At 36.4% G+C, this 24,421-nt stretch overlaps 1 protein-coding gene across 2 annotated transcripts in view; it reads right to left on the reverse strand.

Annotated features, from left to right (window-relative positions):
• Positions 1–4,999: 4,999 nt before the first annotated feature.
• The window catches only part of LOC106872363 (serine-rich adhesin for platelets), a 24,182-nt gene continuing 4,760 nt past the window's right edge, over positions 5,000–24,421 (reverse strand). For both annotated transcript variants that reach the window (XM_014919330.2, XM_014919329.2), the window contains exon 2: positions 5,000–10,826. In XM_014919330.2, the coding sequence (XP_014774816.1) occupies positions 6,661–10,818 (4,158 nt within the window). In that variant the 5' untranslated portion in view covers positions 10,819–10,826 and the 3' untranslated portion in view covers positions 5,000–6,660. The remainder of the gene's footprint in view (positions 10,827–24,421) is intronic.

Genomic DNA, 24,421 nt, shown 5'->3' on the forward strand with positions numbered 1-24,421 from the left:
CTTTCGTTCTCGCTGCTTCTGCTTCCGGCCCGACTAGCGAGCGCGGCCGCTCGATCCTCCGTCTCCCGCAATGCCAGACCGTCATCGCTGCGACACGCTACGACAGCTGCAGCAGCAGGGAACGAACGGACGGACGGAACGGACAGACGGTCGGTCTGTCCGCGCCCGCACCCTCCGCCGTTCGTGCGCACTCTTCTGCCTGCCGCACCTCGCCGTCGTTGCCTCCTCCGTAGCCGCCGCCGCTGTCTTCTTCTTCGGTCGGCCTTCTAACCTCTTCTATTTCACTAATAGCTAGAATAGAGATATCACAGACCTCCAACGAAATCTATTGTTCTCAACGATATGTTTATCCTTCAGGTCAATTATAAAAGCAAGAAGCCCCAAGCAAAAGTCAGTTAGTGAGAGCGACTATCAGCTAGTGAACAGACAACTAGTCATGGCCACAAGCAAGCAGCTACTAAAGACAAATGGTCAGAAGGAGAAACAAAGTTATAATCAGCCAACTATGAGACACAAGTCCCTCGACACTATAACTTTCACTAGTTCAATTTCTTTTCTCTTACAACATCACTCTTCCTCCATCTGTGGATTACTATTACGAGAACGTGTACACACATACTGGCCAAAATTAACTTTTTTACCTCGCATGTTTTTCCATTTACTAACTATACATACCAACCTATCGTGGTTTTGGATATATACAATGTAATGGTAAATAAATATTTTCTTTACAACTTCTATCAGAGTTCTTTCATCTTTACATAATGGCAATCAATGAAGAACCAATCCTTACAAACTGGTGATGACTCCAATGTTCCATATTGTTTACAAATTAATCTCAACTGTTACAAGATAAACTTCAGCTGTTACATCATCATCATCGTTTAACGTCCGCTTTCCATGCTAGCATGGGTTAGACGATTTGACTGAGGACTGGTGAAACCAGATGGCTACACCAGGCTCCAATCTGATTTGGCAGAGTTTCTACAGCTGGATGCCCTTCCTAACGCCAACCACTCTGAGAGTGTAGTGGGTGCTTTTACGTGCCACCGGCACGAAGGCCAGTCAGGTGGTACTGGCAACAGTCACACTCAAAATGGTGTATTTTACGTGCCACCTGCACAGGAGCCAGTCCAGCGGCACTGGCACGATCTCGCTCAAATATCTTTACACATGCCACCGGCACAAGTGCCAGGAAGGCGACGCTGGGCACAGGTGCCATCATGATTTCTCTTTCGCTTGCCCAACAGGTCTTCACAAGCCGAGTTTCATGTCCTGCATAGTATGATCCTCTAGCTTCAATATACTTGTAGCACTCTAGCCACTATGTGAAAGCCCTATGGAAGTTCTCCAAAATGAAGGTGTCCAGAACCCTTGTCGTAGTCTCCATTTCTTCAACAAGACTGCTCTTAAGGTTCTCCTTCACCACAGGAAATAACCAAAAGTCACAGGGGGAATAGTATGGACTGTAAGGAAGGTGAGGCACCATTTTGATGTTCATCTATGTCAAGTTGTTGGTTACCAGGATGGAATTATGGGCTGGTACATTGTCCTGGTAGAAGTTGATGAGCTCTTGCCTTTTGAGATGAAATTGCTTCCTGAACTCCCTCAAAATCACCACAATATACTCTGTGTTGAGGATCATCATGAACTTCCTAGTGAACTTGCTTACCTAGCTATCTCAGGTCTGGGAAAGCCTGGATGTTTCCACTGGACACTGTCTCTTGGTCTCTGGATCATAACAGTGGATCCAGTTTTTGTCACAAGTCACCAGAGACTGGAGGTAATGAGCTCAACCATCTCTCTACTGCTGTGGTGGCTCATAGATAAAATTAGTGGGGGTGCTTCAGAAAATTTTTAGCTGTTGTTTTAATATTGTGTAAAAGGAAACAAACATATAAAAAGAAAATTTATACAGAAACTTGATCAGTTCGCGTTTTAGCCACTGCCAGGTAGTGTGTTTAATTTGTTCACTAAACACTGCCACAAATTCCCCCTTATTCTTCAAAAATCCCCCCTAAATCACAAAATAAGGTGGGAAAATCTGTCCTATTTTTCAAATCCTGGCAACAACACTGTAGCTGGAAGCAGGATAATAATCTAATTCTACACTTTATCACATTCAAGAATATAAACATGTTTTTAAGCACAACACATGTGGAATCAAAAAGAAACACTACCTTTCACCAGCAAACCAGGGTTGGCATGGCGTGAACCACAGTGCTCTCTCTCCCTAGCGTGCAGCTTCATATCTCGGACATGTGAGCATGCGCACAACAGCCAAACAACATGTCACTGGAACTGTGAAGCACACGGTTCTATACAAGGATTTTTGTATTTTTTTCACAAACTAGTAAATGGCTACTGACATTAAGCGTAAGGATTATATAATGTACAAGTATAAAGAAAGAATTAAAGGAAAATGAACTCATTATATTGAATGTCATTGATAATACCAAGTGGAAATAGGGGGTGCTGCAGTGCCTATACACGAGCTGCCACTACCCTGCTGTCATCAACACATCTTCCTTTCTGTTTGTTAGTGAGCACCTTTGGAAAAAGCTTTACATAAATTTTGTGCACATGTAGATCTTCATGAATAATTCTGTGTAGTTGCCACATCAACTCCAAACTAAATGCTTACTGTCTTTATAGCCACATGATGCTCTTCATCTGGAAAATTGCAAATTTTCTCAACCAGCTCTGACATTTTGTCATCCCTCTCACTCCCACACTTCTCATCACCTTCTCTCTATCGTCTTTGAACCTCTTGTACAAGCAAAAAACATATGCTTGGCACATACAAGTTAATCCACAAGCTGCCTGGAGTATTTTGTAAGTTTGTGTAGTGTTTTTGCCCAGTCTAAAACAAAAATTTATTACATAACGAGCTTCAAAATTGTCATGTGCTGGCTGCATTCTGCAAATTAGTCACCTGTGATAAGCAGTATTTAGTAGGTGTGTTCAATGTGCTGTTACAGCCATCTCCCTCAACCAAGGATAAAAAAAGTTGGAAGATTAGCTCACTGGATGTATAGTAATGATATACTAAAATTACAATAAGCTAGGATAGTTATAACTACTTTTCCTAAAAACAGGTCTCAAAACTTCTGGAATGCACCCTTTACCTAAGTTTTGTACCACTGTTATCTTCAGGCAAAAACCTGAAGATCACAAGTTCCACAATAAACTCATCGCTTTCAATTAAAAAAATGTGTGCATGCATGCATCTGTTATTTTACTAAAAACCACCTGTATATGGCATTAAAAAATGTTTCAATCACTCGCACATGCATAAATAATAGAAAATATCAATTAGATTTCTTAAGATATCAGTTAAATTTTCACTTCATTTTTATTTTAAATTTTCATTTAAAGCAACACTACTTTTAGAATAACTGAATCATAAATTAGTTTTCTTTGTAAACTTTTATGTATTGTTTTATTTGATGAAGGTAAATAGTGCAACCTTCTATAGGTAATTTTTGTTTTTTTAAGTTGGCAATTATATCATAATTTGGATTACACACATAGATACATTAGATTTACAAAGAAAAAATAATATCATCATTCAAAATATAGCTATTTAAATTAAATATTATTGTACTTTACTAAATATTCTCTGAAATAGCCAGTTTTTTGTTTATTTTAGAACTGAAAATTAAGAAGAAATGTGTAATAATAAAATGATTATTAAAAACAAAAGAGAGACAACAATTTTAACATTTTCTTATTTGAAGAAAATTTGAAGTTATTGAAAGGAAGCCATTCATTTGTAGAGTTGGAATAATGCCTCTTACCATCAGGGTATAACATTGGAATGACTGGATGGATGTCAAGAATTAGGTGTAAAGAGTTTTAATGTGTCTATCTTATTGTTGGCAATGTGGAAACCTAGAACTCTCTATTCCATTAATCTAGAAGCAGTTAAGTTTAAAACAGGGAGAACAGCAATTTAATACTGTTGAATTAGCAGGGAATTGCCTATAATTTCAGGGTTTATAATAAAACTAATCTACATTGTCACAAGGTCTAAATTTGTAGGAAATTAGCATATAGTTAATTAAATTAGTGTCCATGATATTACTGGTAGTTACACTATTAAGAGATGAAACTATATACACTATGAAGCATTAAAAAAAATCCAATACTCTTTTTGCAAATCAACAGTCCTTTGATAATCTTTATATTCAAATCTTCTTCCACAAGAAAGAATGAAACAATAAAAACTAGCCTCACCCACTTATCTCTACCAGTCTAAAGAACATTTAAAAGAAGGCAAAAGTGTAATTATGAGGGGCACAGACTCTCATAATTACACTAATGAATATAAAGGAAAATAAAACTTCATGAAAGACAAAATTATTGAAGGTTTAATGTAATGTCCCTACTAATTCAAGGACACGAGCTGAAATCCATTTGGGTGTTTCGTTGTTCTAAGCAAGTCATAAGTGCATTTGCCTTTATTCACCTAGCTGACTCAAGGACACATTGCAGCAGTTTCAAGCATGCTGTGTGAGAATATAGTCTAGCATCCTATCTAGGAAACTTATCTTTCAACAGTTTAATACCATGAAACTTGAGTCAATGAGGAAGTTGCTATGTGGTCACTTAGTCTGCTAAAAAATAGCAACCAAATCTCCCTCTGTCTTGAAAAAGAAAGGATACATTGGATAATGAAATTCTAAATATACTATGAATAAAAAGGCAGGATGGTCAAGGCTAGAATGCCTTAGATCATAGGTCAGCGGGATCAAGGCTGACCTCAGGTTGAACAACAACAATAACAACAACAATGAAAGTAAAGCTAAGTGGCTGACTTAGAAACCTCAGGAGACTAAGAAAATTTATATTTTTTACCTTAAAAGTTAAAATCTATTTAAAAAGTAATTTCTTTATCTACACAAACAGTAAATTGTTTTCTTTTAAAAGAAAAACCTGAAATCACCAAGTTTTTATATACAATACATAAACCTATAAGAAATAAGAGCAAGAAAAAAAAATTATGGTATTTCTATTATTCAGATTAGTTCAGTTTATATTGAAAAATAAATGGAAACATTTTTTTTAGTTCCATAGACAATACATAAAGGAAAAAACAAAGTTGTATGTGGGTTCTGGCCACATAGCACCGGGGTGGGGTGGGGGATGTCAGTGAGATGTTTAGTTCTGGATTATGTGTAAAGTATACAGTGACAAAACTTCTCTCTTTTTTTCTATTTTTTAGATCTTTAAATATATTTCATTAATTAGAAGTATGATACATTCTATAAAAGAGACAATTTAACTTGACATAATTTTTTTTAAACTAATATAGAGCATAGCATTAGTCACATTAATTTCTTAGGCTTCAATGTCTGGAAAAGGCTATGGACATAGCCCAACTATCTCAGATTTTTTTTTAAATTAAAAAAAAAACCTTCCAACATTAAATATCTGTCCCCTTGTTACAGAGTACAAATTATTGCTGATATCCAAATCAGGAAGGGGACATTGCAATTTTTAGAACTTAAAGAAAGAGTATCAGTGAGTTTCAAGAGAAAGAGAGAAGGAGGAGGAGTTGTTTTTATAACTACTGTAATGCCCTGGACAACAGTGGTTAGTTTTTCTTTCATCCAGTAGAGTAAAATGGATAAAGACAATTTTGTAAATTTACACACACACACTTATATATTTATACATTCACACATTTAGATACACACATACATGCACATTCACTGCCATCCCTTTTACATATATTTATATACAAACATGCATCTGAAAAAAAATATCTTAGTTAAATACAATTTCAAACAATAATCCAAAGATGTTGTCCATATTGTCATTAGACCAAGTCAAATTTGACAATAGCAATGTGGTTGATGTCAAAATAAAGTTATTAAATAAAACCAGATTACAAGTCAACATGGTGAAGTCGATGTCATTTTACATAGAAAAAGATATTTTTCTCATTGTTTTACAATAAAAAGTCTTTACATAAAATCAAGTAGGTGGTCAAAATGTCTGAATGAGGGTTCAAACTAAGTGGGTTTCAGCCAGTTACTGATTTTCATAGAAAGAACTCCTTGCATTTACTATACTCAACAAAACAGTTGAAATGGCCTTTAACAATTATACAAGAAATATAATTGGTTGAGATACTTGATACTTGTCATTTGTAATGTCCTCTTTATATACAAGCAGAAATATTTGTTTTAATACGTCGTAAGCCAGAAGGCTATAAGCTATTTTTAACCAAGAAGGTTAAACTGCACTTAAAGGCTTCGAAGGAATCAACAGATATTACTGCCATTCGGTAGGATGGCACAGGTGTTTCCAAAGATCAAATCTTCAATGACCATGATAATAATAATAATGGGTTGTGACATTAGCAGAAAGCTGTATCTTCATAAGGAAAGGCATTGTCCATAGAAACCGTCTTAATACATGCTTGTACTTATTTTATCAATTATGGAGTGATGAAAAGGAAAGTCCTCAAAAGATCTGAACTCAGGACAGAGTGGATGTTAATTAAATACTGCAAAGTATTTAATAATATCCTGGTACTCTATTATATTTGCCATTCCCACCAACGCTGGTGATAATAAAAGTAATTAAAAATAGCCAGGGTTAAAGTATTTTCTTGTTAACTAAAAGCTGCCAAAATATTTCTTTAGATGCTTAATTGTTTTTACTTTTAGGAATTTTTTTTGCACTTCTAGCAAGCTGCAGAAAGTTAGGTTTGACATAGTAGCCTTTCCTTGTGTTTAACACTGACAAATCATCAGCAAGTAATTTTTTTGCAGTAGTTGCTGAAGACTGAGTTGAGGAGACTTTTTTAGCCTTCTTCGGAGAAATTTGACGTTTACTGGATGTGACTTGTCCAAGAGATTTTTTCCTCTTCTCACTGCCAGTAACCTTACCACTGGCTTGTTTGGAAGGTGACTTGCCTTTGTGTCCAGCAGCAATATTCAATGGTTTCTTATTTACTTTTGTTTTGGAACTTTCACTGGTTGAGAATAGAGAATTAAAAGATGTTGATGACATAGTAAAGGTAGAAGTGGTAGTGGTTGCAGTAGTAGTATTACTCATAAAATTACTACAAGAATTGGAATCAATATCTTCACTTGTTTCTATTTCTTGCTCTATTCCAGTTTCCTTGGCATTGGATTTTTCCATCTGACTTTCTTGATAATTTTCTTCAGATTGACTGAGCATTACAATAGAACAATTGATTGAGTTAACAGTGATGCCTTGTACTTTACCCAAATGACAACGCTCTATGTGCGATCTGCATTCCGAACGATCATAACTTGTAAATTTGCACTGCTTACACTTGTACCGCTTCAATCCTAGATGGCGTACAATGTGCCGGCGTAGGTGTGAACGCTTTTGGAATTCTCGGCTACATTCCAGACACTTTAATGATTTAGTGTCAATCAAAGCGAGAATCTTTTCACTGTCTTGCTTCTCACCTGTCTTGATATTTGCAGAACTGGTCTCTTCCGAGACACTGATAACATGATCAGTAGAATTCGAAACACTTGTGTCATTATCAGTGGAGTCCAAGTCACTTGTCTTATGGTCACTACAGTCTGATACACTTGTCACATGTTCAGGAGAATCTACTCTTGTATATTCTTCTGAGTCATCATCAGTAGAAGTTTTAAGGTTTGTGGTAGAGGGTGATACCAATTTTAAAGTTTCTACTTCTTTTCTCTTTACAAAGAATTTGCTATCACAACTAGTAATTTGATTATCATTATTATTCAAATCAACAATGTAGAAATCCAATAGTTTAACAGTTAAACCAGCAATCTTGCCCAGATGACGTCGTTTAATATGAGTCTTGCATTCGGATCTTTCATAATTGGAGAAAGAACAAAATTTACATTTGTATCGCTTCCATCCCAGATGTCTGATTGCATGTCTACGTACATGGGACATTTTACTAAAGCTCCGAGTACACTGAATACACCTGAGAGATTCACTATCAATAAGCGAGTGAAGAGCAGACTTTTTATCACGAATGCCAGCAGAATTATATTTCAAGCCATTTCTTTGAATTTGGTGTCCAGACACACTTGATGTTTTTTTAGACAAATGCTGAGAATTTGCTTTAGAACCATGTTTTTCAGGAAAACTGCTCAAATCCTGAGAAGTGTCTAATACAGTAGTAATATCAGGTGAGGTTGAACATTTACTGTTGCTTTCTTGATGTATGAGTTGAGAGTTAACATCAGTGCACTTATAACTAGATTGACAAGAAACATTACTTGAACTCACTGTTGAAGGTTTAACACCATCACTGACTGAGTTAGTGATATCAGAGTCTCTCTCTTTCTTACATACTGGGAATTTATCTTCTTTGTCTTTTGCAGCAGCAGAATTCTCAAAGTCATCCCCCTCAACATCAGGTGTTTTGGATTCACTAACCTTTTGTCCTTGAATCATATTCTCTTTAGTCATAATCAAAGTTTTAACATCATCCAGAGGTTGTATTTCTGCACCTTGTGTAATAGTGTCATTAGAATAACTGCTGACATGGCCATTAGATACAACATTGGAATTTTTGTTTTCTACAAAATGATTCAAAGACTTGTTTTCATTTGAAACTGTGGCATTAGATTGGCTAGTGATCAGTGTACTGTTTTGTTTCTCAACACTAGCATTTGGAAGTTGAGTGACGGGGAGTTGAGAGTTAGCCGGCAACAATATTGCGGTCAATGAAATTTGTCCCTTTTTATCAACAGCTGCTAATATATTTGGGACAACATTATCACTTATGATTTGGCTATTGTCACCTGGATTTATTTTGTTCACTGTAGACATTATCACAGGACTGGGCTTTTGAGATTGTTTGTTGTCTACCAAACACAATGTATTTGGTGCAGCAACTGAGCACACAATGTTTGTAGAGCTTTGTGAAGAAACAGTAGGAGTTGCAGATCCAGAAAGAGCTGTTGTTGGGAGCAAAATGGGCAAATCATTTACAGAAACAGTTGATAAAGTATTAGTTTGAAGGGGACGTACAATACATGGAACAGCTGCTGTAGGAACAGATTTTGATTGGTCAGACAACGGAACTGCATTTGGTGTAATTGTAAGAGAAGAAATTAGAGAACTATTTGCCTTATTAGTAGTACACGTATTATTTCCAATAGAGATGAATTTTCCGAGAGGAGGGTTTGTCCAGTTAGACATGTTAGCAGGTAACCTTGTGGGAAGAGGGAGCTGAGGAATAATACTTGCAGACTGTAATGGAATTAAACCAGATGGACATGGTTGAATATCAGTTTGGACACTGGTCTTTACACTTTCTTTGGTTTTCAAGTCACTAGTTCCATCATTAGTCTTTTGAGTCGAAGATTTTTCTGAATCATTTCGTTTTGGAAGTAATATAGTTGTTTTGTTAGAAGAAACTGTTTCTTTTTTTTTCAACTCTTCACTAGGAGCTGGCTCTGAGTGAGATTTGCTGGCTACCTGAGACTTCTTTGTACTCTGCCCATTTTGTTTGAAATCACTTGAGGATTTGGTTACATGTTCCCAATCAGTGCAGTCACGTAAATGAGCCTGCAAGGACTTTATCTGTGTAAACACCTTTTTACAGCTCTGACAGCGGAACTTCTTCCGACCCTTAGATGAATTACTTAAAATTCCTTGTAGCACTTTTTGTTGCAAAAGATCATTAGCAAAAGCAATTTCCTCATTCTTCAAACGTACTTTATCTTCACTAGCTTTCTTACTTTTATTGTTTGTTTGAACACTGGCAGGCTTGGTCTTGCAGAGGATTGGTGCGCTAACTATTTCTCCAGAATTCTTCTCAACCCAACTAGATTTTCGTAAAGTTGATCGAATCTTATTAATTTGTAGCTTTTTCATGTAATGAATTGTGGACAAATGTCGAATCACCCCCCAAAAATAACGGAATTTAAGCTTCTCTTTACAGAGAGGGCAAGAATAGTAGCGCTTCAAGTCACCATGCAAGTTAATGACGTGATTCACCAAAGACTTTTTAGAAGACATGATTCGCTGACATTTCAGACACTTCAGGTGTTTAAAATCTGCCAACTCATATTTTATATTGGATTCTAAGTCTTTAAAGTCAGATGTTTCATTGGGTATAGGAGAAGATCTCTCAGATGTCGGCTCAGAAGTAGTTCCTTTGTCAAGTTTATCATCCAAATCTTCATCTTCAATATCTTGTGTGATCTCAGCAATTTCTTCTTCACTCTTCGCCTCAGCAGAATTGATATCATTTTCTTCAGTAGCATCTGAAGACACAACTTTCATAGCAACTTTGGTGTTATCAATTGGCTCAAAACTGATGGAAGAAGAGCTAGAAATTTCTTTATTTGATTCATTCTGTTTGTTGGTCTTGTTATAAATCTGCCAGAAAGATTCTCTTTTGGACCCGTAACAGTGCAACAAAGTTGAAGGTTTTTTAAGAAGGTTGTTTCTGACAAGTTCTACAGATTGCTTTTTGAAATCTGTGGCATCTGTTGGAAGTTCTGGTGCAACTGTAACTGACTGCTCATCATATGTTGGTGGGGTTGCACTAGAATTGGTTGGTTTGTCTCGATTGCAGGCAAGGCAGTAGAAACGTTTGTGCGCAATGAAATAACCAACATTGCGGAAGAGATTAAAGCAGACTTTACATTCAATGATAGTGTTTGATTCCTTGAGGAGATAATAACGGAGTTCTTCTGTACCATTGCTGACACAGCGTATAAGTTCTGCCAATGACAATATCTGTACACCGGGCACCATATGTGGAGGAAGGGCAGAGAAATCAATGTCCTCACTTTCCATTTCGCTATCTTTACCTTCAATCAACATTTCATACACTGAAAAGAAAGCAACAGAAAAGGAAACATTACAAATTTTTCAAAAAATTTATTTGAGCAGGCCAATTCAGTAAAGTAGTGGCCTACTAAGTTTGAAGAGCTAGCTAAACCATTTTTGTAGCCCACAAACATACAAAGCAAATATAATGAAACTTAATGCAGTCACCTAGCTCAGATAAAAGCATCACATAGCATACGCAGTCAATGCAAGTTTGACAAAAGAAAATTCTCAGAATCACTGTAGGTAATAGCTGATGCAGCCAAAGCTGCAAAAAATAACAAATAAAAATAATGCCAATATCAACCAACATCACAGAAGAAAAGTTGCTATGATAACAGTATTGTATAACATGCACACAAGTTTCAGAGCACTTGAACTTTAAAATATTATTACTACAATATGATCATCGTTGTTCAAGAACTAGTACTTTCACATGTGTGCAATATCTGATGGCAAAACCTACATATTGGATTGGGGCTCTTTCTATTGACAGAACCTCACAACTCTGACTTTCAATTTCTTTCTTTTAAACTTCAAACTGCTATCTTTCCCAGTTCTCACTTCTTTCAAATCAAACAAAAGCTCATGTCGAATATTTGGTCAAAAGCAACTTCACCATCAACTACATCCCAGCATATTTAAATGATGCTTCTCTGTGCTACATTTATTCTTTTGCCTGCAATAGTACTCATAACCAGCCCTTAATCTTGATTCCAAGCCATCACCATACACTCAAAAGCACAGAGAAAAACATCTTATCCTTACTCTAGGAATTCCTTGTCCACAAGTATTAATCAATACTTTTCATTCTCGTAATCAACTTCACTCTCTATAACATTTTGGAGTTTAGCAACTCCTATCATTTTTCTTGTTCTCCTGACCTCAACTCACACACTTATCAAATTTTACACTGCTTTTGTTGTCTATCTTCTAGTCTTACCTACACCCATTTTCTTCCTCATTTTCCAAATTTGCCAGCCTTTATGTTAATTATCTTCTGATTTTAACTTTTGTCTCCCTCCCAACACATTTTACCTTGCAACCTCCTTTATTCCCCATCTTCATTCATTCCTCCCTTATTCTTCAAAATTTTCTTTTCTCCTTCCTTCTCTTTCTTCAGGGCAAACCAATTTATTTACTTTTTAACTGTTTATACTCACAAATTGCCAACACAGATCTCTCGGATCCTACTTTGTTTACTTTATAGAAGAAAAAGTTGTCCTTGATTTAATTAATTCTGGTACTTATTGATCCCTGAAAGTTTAGACGCTGGAGAAACTAACTCAGAACACAAATACATGGCATTCAACACAATAATCTAACATATCTGTGAATCTACTATTTTGGAAAAGCACAAGGCCTCTTTAGGTAGAGCTTTGCTTGATTCAGTCTGATTCAGTATTTAACAAGTTATTTTTTTATTGAAACCGAATGATGATTCTGTCACCCACAGCTCTATTGACAATAATAATAATATTTGTTTTTAATTTAGGCACAAGGCCTAAATTAGAGGGTGGGGGATGAGTTGATTAAATTAGTCTCAGTACTTGCGTGGTACTTTATTTTAACAACTCCAAAAGAACGAAAAATAAAATTAACATCAGCAAGATTTGAATTCAGAATGTAAAGAGCTGGAATAACTACTGTAAAATATTTTTCAAACATTCTAAGTTTGCCAATCCACCACTCTAATAATAATCCATTCTACTACATGCATAAGGTTTGAAATTTTGTGGTGAGGGGCTAGTTGATTACATCAATCCCAGTGCTCAACTAGTACTTATTCTATCAACCGCAAAAGGATGAAAGACAAAGTTGACTTCAGCAGCATTTGAATTTCAAATGTAAAGCTGGAAAAAATGCCACTAATCATTCTGTCTGACATGCTAATGTTTCTGCCAGCTCACCACTTCAATAATAATAATCTTTTCTACTATAGGCACAAGGCCTGAAATTTTAGAGGAGGAAGCTCGTCAGTTATATTGTCCCCTGTGCTTGACTGGTAATTAATCTATTAACCCTGAAAAGATGAAAGGTAAAGCTGACTTCAGCAGAATTTGAACTTAAAACAAAGACGGACAAAATGCCACTAAGCATTTTGTTCAGCATGCTAATGATTCTGCCAGCTTGTCACCTGAATAATAATAAGGATTATCCTTTCTACTATAGGTACAAGGTCTGAAATTTGGGGGAAGGAGGTAAATCGAGTGCATCAACCCCAGTGCGTAACTGGTACCTATTTAATCGACCCTAAAAGGATGAAAGGCAAAGTTGGCCTCGGAGGAACTTGAACTCAGAACGTGAAGACATAAAATACTGTTAAGCATTTCACCTGGCATGCTAACAATTCTGCCAGCTCACTGCCATAATAATAATAATAATAATAATAATAATAAACCCAGACCAGATGGTGTCCAGGGTTTCTGGCTCAAAAACCTCCCAATACACAGCTATATACAACCGTTTCTTACTAACTGCATAGAACACCAACATATATACAACACCAATATATATGACAAAAGGAAGGACAGTGCTGATACAAAAGGACAAAGAAAAGAGAGGGGAAGTCAGCAGTTATAAACCTACTGGCTGCTTACCATTACTCTAGAAACTATTAACTAGGCCAACTGTAAAAACAATCCCAAAACAGACACAGAAGCATAGTGCAAGCTCCTGCCTGGGCAGCTCCTGTCAAACTGCCCAACCCATGCCAGCATGGAAGGCAGACAAAAAACAATGACGATGGTGATGATAGCAGATGAGATACATAATTTTCTAGAAGAGGAGAACCTACAGCCAGAAGAGTAAAAACTATGTAGGAAGAAATCAAGAGGAACTACTGATCTGTTATATATAGACAGCAGAATATTAAATGAGGTACAACTAAGGAGGAAGAATTTCGCTGTTGGATGAACAGATTACAGGAAGGCCTATAACAATGTCCCACGCAGCTGGCTCTTGGAATGTCTGAAGTTTCTCAGAATCAATGAGAAGGTAAACAACTTTTTCGGAGAAAGCAATGAAAGTGTGAGGAGTAGAACTGACATTTGAAAATGAATCACTAGGAAACATGAAAATACACAGGGGCATTTTCAAAGGAGACTTGCTCTCTCCATTACTCTTCATCATTGTGGTCCAGTATCATCCTCCATGAGCTTCAAGGTCTTAAGTTCAGCTTTCAAAATTTTATCCCATGTCTTCCCAGGTATCTCTCTTCCAAAAGCTCCATCCACATTAAATGACTATCACTTTGTTTATACAGTTGTCCTCATCCATGTGTATTACTTGTCTCTAACAGTGCAGTCTTCTTATCTACATTCTATATCTGATTCATCTTGTGCCCAGTTTTTCTCGAAGCATATTTGTATTATGTCCTTTCATGTACACCTAACAAGTATACTGACAAGTATACTGAGAAAATCCAGGCCTGCCTATGAGTTTAACAAAACCATAATAAGAATAAATCACCTACTTTATATGGATGACCTCAAGATATATACAAAAAATGAACCAGACCTGGATTCTCTGATCCAAACAATGAGAGAATTCAGTAAAGAAACTGAAATGCAGTTTGGGATAGATAAGTGTGCAGTACTAATGAAAAGAGGCTGGAAGATAAAATCTGATGGCATAAAATTACCACAAGTCACCATCATTAGATCACTGAGAAATAATGAGGGACACAAATACCTAGGAGTGCTGCAAGATAATGGAAAGAGAAATGATGGAGAAAGTCACTATAGAGTACAAAAGGAGAATTAGGAACATGCTCAAAACAAAATTAAATGGAAAGAACATCATTAAAGCCATAAATACATGGGCTATACCAGTCTTGAGATACTCTGCTCCCTTTCTGAAATAGACAGAACTTGGATAGAAGAACCAGAAAGCTGCTAACAATGCACTCCATCCTAAAATATGGACTGATTATCTACAAGAAGGGAAGGTGGTAGAGGATTACTAAATACAGAAGACACTATTGGTACTGCAATACTGGGTTTGAAAGATTGACAAAACTCAGCAAATTTAGAATCTACAGGAAAGGAGACAAGAGTATCAATCACATTTTGAGTGAGTGCAGCATACCAGCACAAAAGGAGCAGAAGTGCAGAGATGATTGTGAAGGCAAAAAAGTGTAATGGGATGTTAGTTGAGTATGTGGTTTCAAAACAACAGAAAAGCAGTATGAACATGAACCAGAGGCTGTAATAGAAAATGAGAATTACAAGCTCTTGTGGGACTTTGCCATAAGACTGACCATACAATTGAGACAAAAAAACCAGATATGATTATAGAGGACAAAATAAACAGTGTAAGATCATAGATTTTGCAATTCCCAATGATAATAGAATCAATATCAAAGAAATCGAAAAAAAATTTTAGAAATATCAGGATCTAACCAAAGAGGAATCTGTGGAAGACCAGGAAAAACAGTTATTTCTGTAGTAATTGGTGCACTTGGTACAACACCCAGAATGCTACATAAAAGACTGAAAGAAATTGGAAATGAAACTCGAATTGTCGATCTGCAGAAAAGTACCATCCTACATTCTAGGAGGAGGAAGTAGTAGTAGTAGTAGTAGTAGTAGTAGTAGTAGTAGTAGTAAAGAAACAATAAAAAAGTGCAACTGTTATTGAATGAACAATATTTCGATATATTGTGTGTCTTTCACAAGTTCAAAATAAACATCTCAATCTACTTCATTTTGGTAATACTTAAAGGATTGATGTTACTCCTCCAGAAATTAAAGAAACAATAAGTACCAAAATGAAGTATGTTAAGATGCTTATTTTGAACTTGTGGAAGACACGAGATGTCGAAATGTTGTTCATTCAATAACAGTCGCACTCTTCTTATTGTTTCTTTAACTTCTGGAGGAGTAACATCAATCCTTTAAATATTAATAATAATAATTTATTTGTTAATGTAAAAGCTTTACAAGATTGAAAAATAATAAACAGGCTTCAAAACGATTGTGCTGAATTCTGTGAACTGTTTTATAATGAAACACACAATTTTTTATCAATTTACATTTCAGAGTAGTCACCCTTGCCATTCTTAATTAGAATTATTATTACCACCAATGATATTTCTGTATATTACAAGTATAATTTTAATTGATTAAACCTTTATCAAATATTTAGCTCACTATATTAAATACCAACCATTCAAAGATATACTCAGGGGAGATCTGCAACTACAAACTCAATCATCGACTAACTTTCAATCATAAAGCGACAACAAAATTTTAAAAATTATGGTGGTGCTCCAGCACGGCCACAGTCCGGCGACTGAAACCACTAAAAGAATAAAAGAATGTTAGCCCCATTCCTTCATCTACAGCAACTTGATAAAAAGATTTTTGTTTTAACTATTGACATCAACTTTAGAGATGAGACATTGATATTTACATCTACAATGCATTTCAAATAGTTTGATTGCCAACCATTATCAGATGGCTCATTCCAAGATATGTACATAATACCAAACTGAATTTCAACAAGGAAACTTTATTTCTCAAGTAAGTGTTTATCCACTATGCACATGCATCAATGTAGAATGTTCATGCATAGCAACAACACCATTCAAAATATAACGAGGGGTGTCCTTATCTCATATACATATGGTTAACAACTGTCTAGAACTGATTTAGTCTTTAACCACAAGTAGAAAGACTTCAATATACAGTTTGGGGTTGTGATACAAACGTGTTATCACTATGAGTGATAGTTAAAGAATATAATAACTAGTATTTATTAAAGACTTTCACAGTATTAGTTATGAGCTGAAAGTAGGAAGATTGTTATATGTCAATGATTGCGTTTTTTGTGCTTCTGAAGAATATCAGGTTATCATGTTCCTGTTGCAGAATATTTTCAATGCCTTTGTTCATAGAAATACAGTATATCCAGGTTAAAGTTGTGTAAAGATGACTTTATATATAAAAGCTTCCAAGGAGTGAAGAATCTTATCATCTGAGTAAGAGAATCTGGGATTAGCGATAACACTGAGTGTCATTCTAGAGACAGAAGTGTGTGTGCTGTGATTCTACTTTCCTTCAATAATGAAACACGAGGAGAAAGGTCTCTCCCTTAAACTGATTATTTCATTGGGTAATATATTATGTAATGGCCGAGTTCTCTCCCTTACTTTGGTTGTTACATCATTTGTATTTTTTTTTAATGATAGTTTATTTACAGAATTAAATAAATAGTTCTAATTTCCAAATGAGTTGACACAATTTCTCAGTCGGTGTCTGCATCTTTTAAATTCAAACTCCTGATATGCACATTTGAAAATTTTCATGCCAATATTCCAGATCTCAACAGATGATACACCCTCACAAATTTTATATCTAATAGAGTGTCTGAGTCAATAATGGTTTGTGATAACTATGAGGATATTTACTTTCAACCAGTGAATGAGTTTCGTGAGACATCAACTTGTAACTCAAGTAACAGTCAACAGAATTCCCAGATCAATTTCTCCAGGCCTTAAAATTCTTGGTTTAAAAAAATGCAACATCAGGAGGACATGAAATAGAAAACTACTTCAGCAGCTGCTTCTCAGAGAGACAGTTATGGTATGGTAGAGGTTGGGGTTGGAGATGAGAAAGAGATCAAAGATGTTTGGAATGTGTGTGTTTGTCAGAGATGTATGAAGGGAAGGAAACTAGTTGATATAGTTATGCATTCATCTCTATTGTGATTAACAGCTACTCAATGCAAGCTTTCATTATATTCCAGCTAATATTGACAAGAATCATTAAGCCGTTCAGAGGTAATGTTGTGATGGCATCACCACAATCTAGTTGCCAAATTATGAGAATATGCAATATTGAGATTGAATATGAAGAAAAGTTATACAAACTGTAGTCACTATTATTTACACTCAGTCCTGGATGGATATTATATTTTGTTAAAGTTTCATGTCCCAGCATTCTCCTGTGGAATTCAAGTTTGATGACCTAGAAGCCCCACTAGTTTTACCAAATTTTGTGTGACTAAAAATTCCACCTGTTAAACCCATCACTAATTTGATTCCAAATGCTAAAAACCTTTACTCAAAAGTTTTGTGTGAGTGAAAGGAAATTCATCAGACAAGAGATAAACTACCTAATCAAAGAAAATATCACAGAACTGAGTAACCATGGAAAGCTTGAGATGTAATAGTAAAAATCAAAAATCACAAAGAACATCTTGATACCTAGTTAATGCATACTCTTCTAGATGCCTATCATTCACAAGTTATCTAAAACATTTTATTTTATTAAGGTCAATGTGAAACATAATTCTTAACATTTACCATTGTAATTAAAAAAACGTCCTTACACTGCTTTTTAATCCTTAGAATATTTCAATATACAAGACTTTCATTTGGTCTTATAAATGCAGTAGCAAATTATCAACAGAAACCAAATTATCTCAGAATTATCTTAATGTTTAGATAATGTTATCTTAATGTTTAGATGACAATATTTTATGCAGTAACTCTTTTCAAGTTCATGACAAAAATATAGAGACATTTCTGTCATAAGAAACTAATTTCAATATAACTTTTTCCCTTAACAAAATACAAGTAAAACAGCAATTTCCTTGTTTATTGCATTCAAACTCACAAAATAACTTGCAAGACAAAGATCCCTCAAGAGAGAGCGGGGTATTGAAACAGGTGGCTTTGTGCCAGGTGATGAGAGGTTACAGTATGACATAGGAACAGAAACAGGTGTCTTGCCGAAGAAGAGATACATGGTTACCCCAGTCCAAGGGAAGGAGAAAGAGAGAGAGAGATAGTAACGTGCCAGGGTATACTCTCAAGGTGAATATAAGTGGAATGGTAGAGGATTGCACAGGGTGCATGAGTAGGGAGTTTGCAAAAGTGCAAAGAAGGGGAGAGAGAAGGGGAATGAAGTGAGTGGTGAAACCTGGATATACAGTGATAGCAGAGGCAACAGGATAGCAATGATACAGTTGGCAGGACAGGATTGAGATGCAGGAGTGGGGAGGGAGAAATAAGCATAGTGCATGAAGAAGAGAAGAGGAAGAGATGTAGTTTGATTCATTGGAGTAAGTGAGGGTGGAATACAGTGTTTCCAGAACTCATTTTCACTGAGGTGGGTAGGTCTTCTTAAGAAACTCATACTGCTAGACAATGCTATTAGCATATCCCATGAGTTGAGAATATTCTATACAACAAGCTCGGCATAACAAAGCTTTCTTCTTGGTGGATGCCACATTTTCTGAAACCTGATCAAAGGGCACCAAGCTGATCACATCGCAGGAAAATCTGACATTGTTTTATGCAGATCCAGCTGGCTTCCTTGAATGTTTCCTAACCTATGATGAGTGTTGGCTTCGACACTTTGAGCCAGAGACAATCCATGCAGTGGAAACACTCCTCCTTATCTGCTTCAAAGAAGACCGAAGTTGTTTCATATGCAGAAAAGGTGATTGCCTCAGTCTTTTGGGATGCAAAAGACATTGTGTTTGTTGACTCTCTTTAAAAGGCCACATCATCAATGAAGAGTACTATGCCAACTTGCTGAGGCAGTTATGAAAGGCTAGCAAAATCAAATGCCCAGGGAAACTGTTTCATCAGGACAATACTCCAACACACAAGTCCTTGATTTCAATGGTTGCTGTGCATGACTGTGGTTCTGAACTGGCTGATCACCCTCCATTTTCTCTCAATTTGGTCCCATCTCACTATCATCTGTTGCTGGACATGAAAAAAAAATTGGCTGAGAACTAGTATCACAGTGATGATGGCATATCTGCAGTTGATAACTTTTCTGACCAACAGGATGAAAGCTTCTTCATCAATGGGATCCAAGAACTGCAAGACTGATGGAAGTATGTGGACTGCAAGGGGACTATGTTGAAAAATAAACCTCATTTGGTCACACTCCATGAAAGTATCTTGGTCAGCCTATAAACTTTTCAGCCAGCCCTCATACATATCATTTGCATTCATAGCACTCATCTCACTACCATGGATTATAGCCGTTTATACATACACATCATATAATCTGCCTTCCACTGTGAGAGAGAGGCCTTTTGTTGCCAACAGAAGTAACACCTTTCTGTATTTCTTCCATCCTATTCTTATTCCAGCAACAATACTTTTAGAACATTCGCCACCACTGCTAATTTGGTTACATTCCATGAGAGTATCTTGGTCAGCCTAGACTACAATCTCAAGGAAGCCTCCTACGCATTTGAGAGTCTAATTCTTGTATGTCCTTAGTTCTTATTGTTCTTGCGCATCTGCCACATATGAAAACAACTTTCTCTGTTAACCTACATGTGATTCAACTGCGCCTCTTATGTGTCCATAGTTTACATATTGAGCTGGACCATTTATCTGATGGGACGAGAGTCTCATCCACTTTCTTACTAACAACCTTGATTTTTGCTAGATTAATTTTAAAGCCCTTTGATTCCAGGAATTCCTGGAATTTCTACTCCAATTCTGCTGAAAGAGTGAGGTCATCAATCATCAGCATATAGTAGTTCCCATGAGCAGCCAGTTTTAAATTCCTCTGTTATGCCAAGAGGACTATGAGTAAGAGGGGGCTGAGAACTGAGCCCTGGTGAACCCCTACTTGGATGCAAAATTTGTCACTGCACTCTCACCCTACTGACAGCACTGCCGTAATTGGCTTGCACAGCTCTAACAAGCCACTCATCATCTACTATCCTTAGAGTGCACCAGATAACAGACTCTGTCAAAAACTTTCTCCAGGTTGACAAAAGCCAGGCACAATGGTTTACTTTGGGTCGGATATTTATTCTGCAGCTGTCTCACTAGGAAGATGACATCTGTAGCACTCTTCTCAAGCACAAAACCAAATTACATCTCATCTAGTTTAAATCTATTCCAAACCAATTGGCTATAATTTGCCGTGTAACTTTCATGGCTTGGTCCAGCAGTTTGATATCTCTGTAGCTGTTTCTATCTAAGGCATTCCCTTTACTCTTGTAGCAGGTAACTATAATACTACAACACCAATCATTGGCAGTGACACCTTCCTGGATAACCTGATTAACAAGGCCATATCCTACTCTACAAGATATTTTAAGCATCTCAGTGGTGACTCCTGATGGTCCAAGGGTTTTCTCTGTCTTCATATCCTTAATTGCCTTATCTATTATACTACTGTCAACTCTGATTGCTGGTCCCTCAGTTGGGTCTGATATATTTGTGATTGATATATAAACATACAATCTAATTTCAGACTGGTGTTATATTACTATTTACTATTGCTAATTTTACAATCTTAGTCTGTTGCTTTTCATAAAGGAGTGTGAATGTCTTGATTTTGTTTTCCGTTAGTAATATAACATATGAAGCCAGATGAACTCTTTAAATAAAATCTTTTATCTTTTACTTTTTTCAGTCATTAGACTAAGGCCATGCTGGGACACCACCTTGAAGAATTTTAGATGAACGAATTGACCCCAGCACTTATTCTTTAAGCCTGGTTCTTATCCAAGCAAACACTTTTGTCAAACCACTAAATTACAGGGATGTAAACACACCAGCACTGGTTGTCAAGTGGTGGTGGTGGACAGACAGAAAAAGACACACACTGTTAGCCATTTTTTATCTATTAATATTGTTCTCCACATTCACATGTTAGAGTGGTCATCCACCAGCCCAGACTACCAAATTATCTCTATGCATTAGGCATGTTTTATCTCTGTACTCCATTCCTACTGCCTACCCTAACACATCATCTCTCTCTCTCTTCTTCCTGTCAACAGCATCATTACTACCATATTGCTAGTATATCTGTAGCACCCCACCCAACTTATGCACTCCCTCCCCTCAGTCCTATCATATGTTGCCTACCTCCTTCTCTCACTTCCCCATCTCTTTCCTGTTTTCTCCCCACCCATTTGTGCTCCTGCTACCTGAACACCTCATCACCACTATCTATCTCTTTGGAGATACCGCTAATTCATTCTCATTTTGTCTCCTAAATGTGAGTAGCCATGTAGCACCTCTACAACACAAACTGCTCTGCACCAACCTCTTCCCTCATTCCTTAACCCCCTCTAGCACACAGAGGCAACATCCTCCCTCTCTGGGTTTGTTGACTTGCAAACTACATGGTAATCTCAACAGTGCTGGTAGAACAAAAAAGCACCAGTACCTATTGTAAAGTGGTTGGCATTATGAACAGCATCTAACTATAGAAACTATGCCAAAGAGACACTGGAGTATGATGTCCTTGACTCACTGGATCTTTATCAAACTGTCCAACCCACGCCAGCATGGAACATGGATGTTAAACAATAATAATATATATGACAGGCTTCCTTTCAGTTTTCATCAACCAAATCCACTCACTAAGCTTTGGTTGGCCCAGGGTTATAGCAGAAGACACTTGCCCAAGGTGCCACATAGAGAGATTGAACCCAAAACAATGTGGCTGGAAAGCAAACTTCTTACCACACAGCCTGAGAAATGTATTATGTGATGGGCAAGCTAATATTTTCCCTTACTTAAACTGGACATTGAGTTATAATAACATTTGATGAATAAAATCTTGAGACACAGATTCTATTATCATTACTTTATATGATATTTGGTAACATAATTGAACTTTTAAAGCACATTTGAGCCTATGGAATGGAAGTCAGGGTCATGATATCATTAGGAATGTAGATGTTATATGGTTGACTGGACTTATTGTTAATGGTTAGTTTGGAGGAACTTTAATACACAACTAACTTCAAAACTATCCACTTTCTTCTCTTGGCCTCAGTGAGGCTTCTAAAAGCAGTTGCTCAATTCTAATGTTATGCTATTGACTAAACAAAAGCCAAATCCTTACTTAGACAGGATGCTTAGTCTATCACAGGTAACATTCTCAGAAGATCTGATATCTAGATGTACTGAAACAGAATTGGGTTATTCAAATATACATTGAAATAGTTACAGAGGATTTGAACTCAAACACAATATCATATCCATCAGACCAGTTTCCATTTACGTGACTAAAGGAGTGAATTGCCAGAGTCATTAGAGCAGTGTTTCTCATGATGAGGCACATACCTTGCAGGTGGAGTTGTGGAAACATTGGTTACTTCATATGCGGCATAAGTTACAAGTGAATAAAACTTGCAATAAAATTTTAATAAAAACTTCTATGGAATATGTGTGTACATCATCATCATTTAACATCCATTTTCCATGCTGGCATAGAATTGGCCAGTTTGACAGGCCTTAGCAAGCCAGAAGATTGTCTGTTTTGGCATGCTTTTACTGCTGGATACCCTTTTCAATGCCAACCACCTTACATATATATAATGTGGGGTACATGTTTTTGTTTTGTTTTTTTTACAAATATTGAAGTGAGGTGTGGCACCAAAAAGGTTGAGAAACACTGTACTACAGCATCAGATAGAATGCTTTGCAATATTTGTTCTAGTTCTCTACACTCTGAGTTCAAATCCCACCTAAGCCAACTTTATCTCTCATCCTAACAGAGTTGATAAAATACTTATCAAACACTGGAGTCAATTTCTCTCTCTCTCTCTCAAAACTGGCCATGTTGCACAAAGTCATGAGGGATCACTCATAATGTTCCTTTCTCTAAAAATAGAAAATGGGTGAAAGTTGGAAAATGGCCTAATTCCAGAGAAAGGATCAGTATTTATAAGCCAGTTATCAAGATATCACTGCCATTCCATTCGAAATCCATAACCCTACCATCCCATACCACCAACTATACATAAACATCATTAGTGCAAGCACTGTATAACTGCACTACAAAACACACATCCTTCCACTAAAAAAACCTAAATCTTCTCAACAAATTCCATACCACTAAACCATGCCTAGGTCCTGACGTTCAGGGTATCATTTTCTACAATAAAGATGGGATTGCTTTACCTAGAATGCAGATCAGATAGCAGAAGTTAAACTCTAAACAAAATAACAGATAATTTATATATGAATGCTTGCAACACTGGATCACTAAAGTAGTTGACTTTTTGTCTCGTTATTCCAAAAAGCCTTCTCAAAAAAAGAGATAAGTGGGGAGTTATTAAAAATTTGGAACCCTACTGACACGAGTTTAAAAAACTATAACAGAGAAGGTAGTAACTCGTCTCAGTTCGTAGTTCTACATTTCAGCTAACTAGTTCTTGCCGATTAAATGTTCTGAAGAAGGCAATTCATAAAGGATAGACAAGAAAGGATAAAGTTAACACCATATTCATATCGTTAGTATGGCATGTGTTCTGGGGTGACAAAGAACATAGTAGCAAAGGAGCCATTCTAAAGGTTTTTAAAAAGTAATAAAATTTGAACTGACAAATCAATGAAAACTCTACAGCGAAACCGTGTAAGTATGGCAGCAGCAAGGACCATATTTCTATAAAGAGAAATACTGCGGCACCTGGCCACCTGAAATTGTTTCTGTGGTCATGCTTCTCCTACGTTTTCCGAATATATCTCACTAGTTTCAGTGAGCTGCAAAAGTCATAAGTATCGTCTTCTTCTGCTAGACGTTTTCCAAAGTATATACAAATTTTAAATAATATTTCAATTTTTATTTTCGAGTCTGGAGATTATATATAT

This window comes from Octopus bimaculoides, chromosome 3 (genome assembly GCF_001194135.2).
Source record: "Octopus bimaculoides isolate UCB-OBI-ISO-001 chromosome 3, ASM119413v2, whole genome shotgun sequence".
NCBI lineage: Eukaryota > Metazoa > Mollusca > Cephalopoda > Octopoda > Octopodidae > Octopus > Octopus bimaculoides.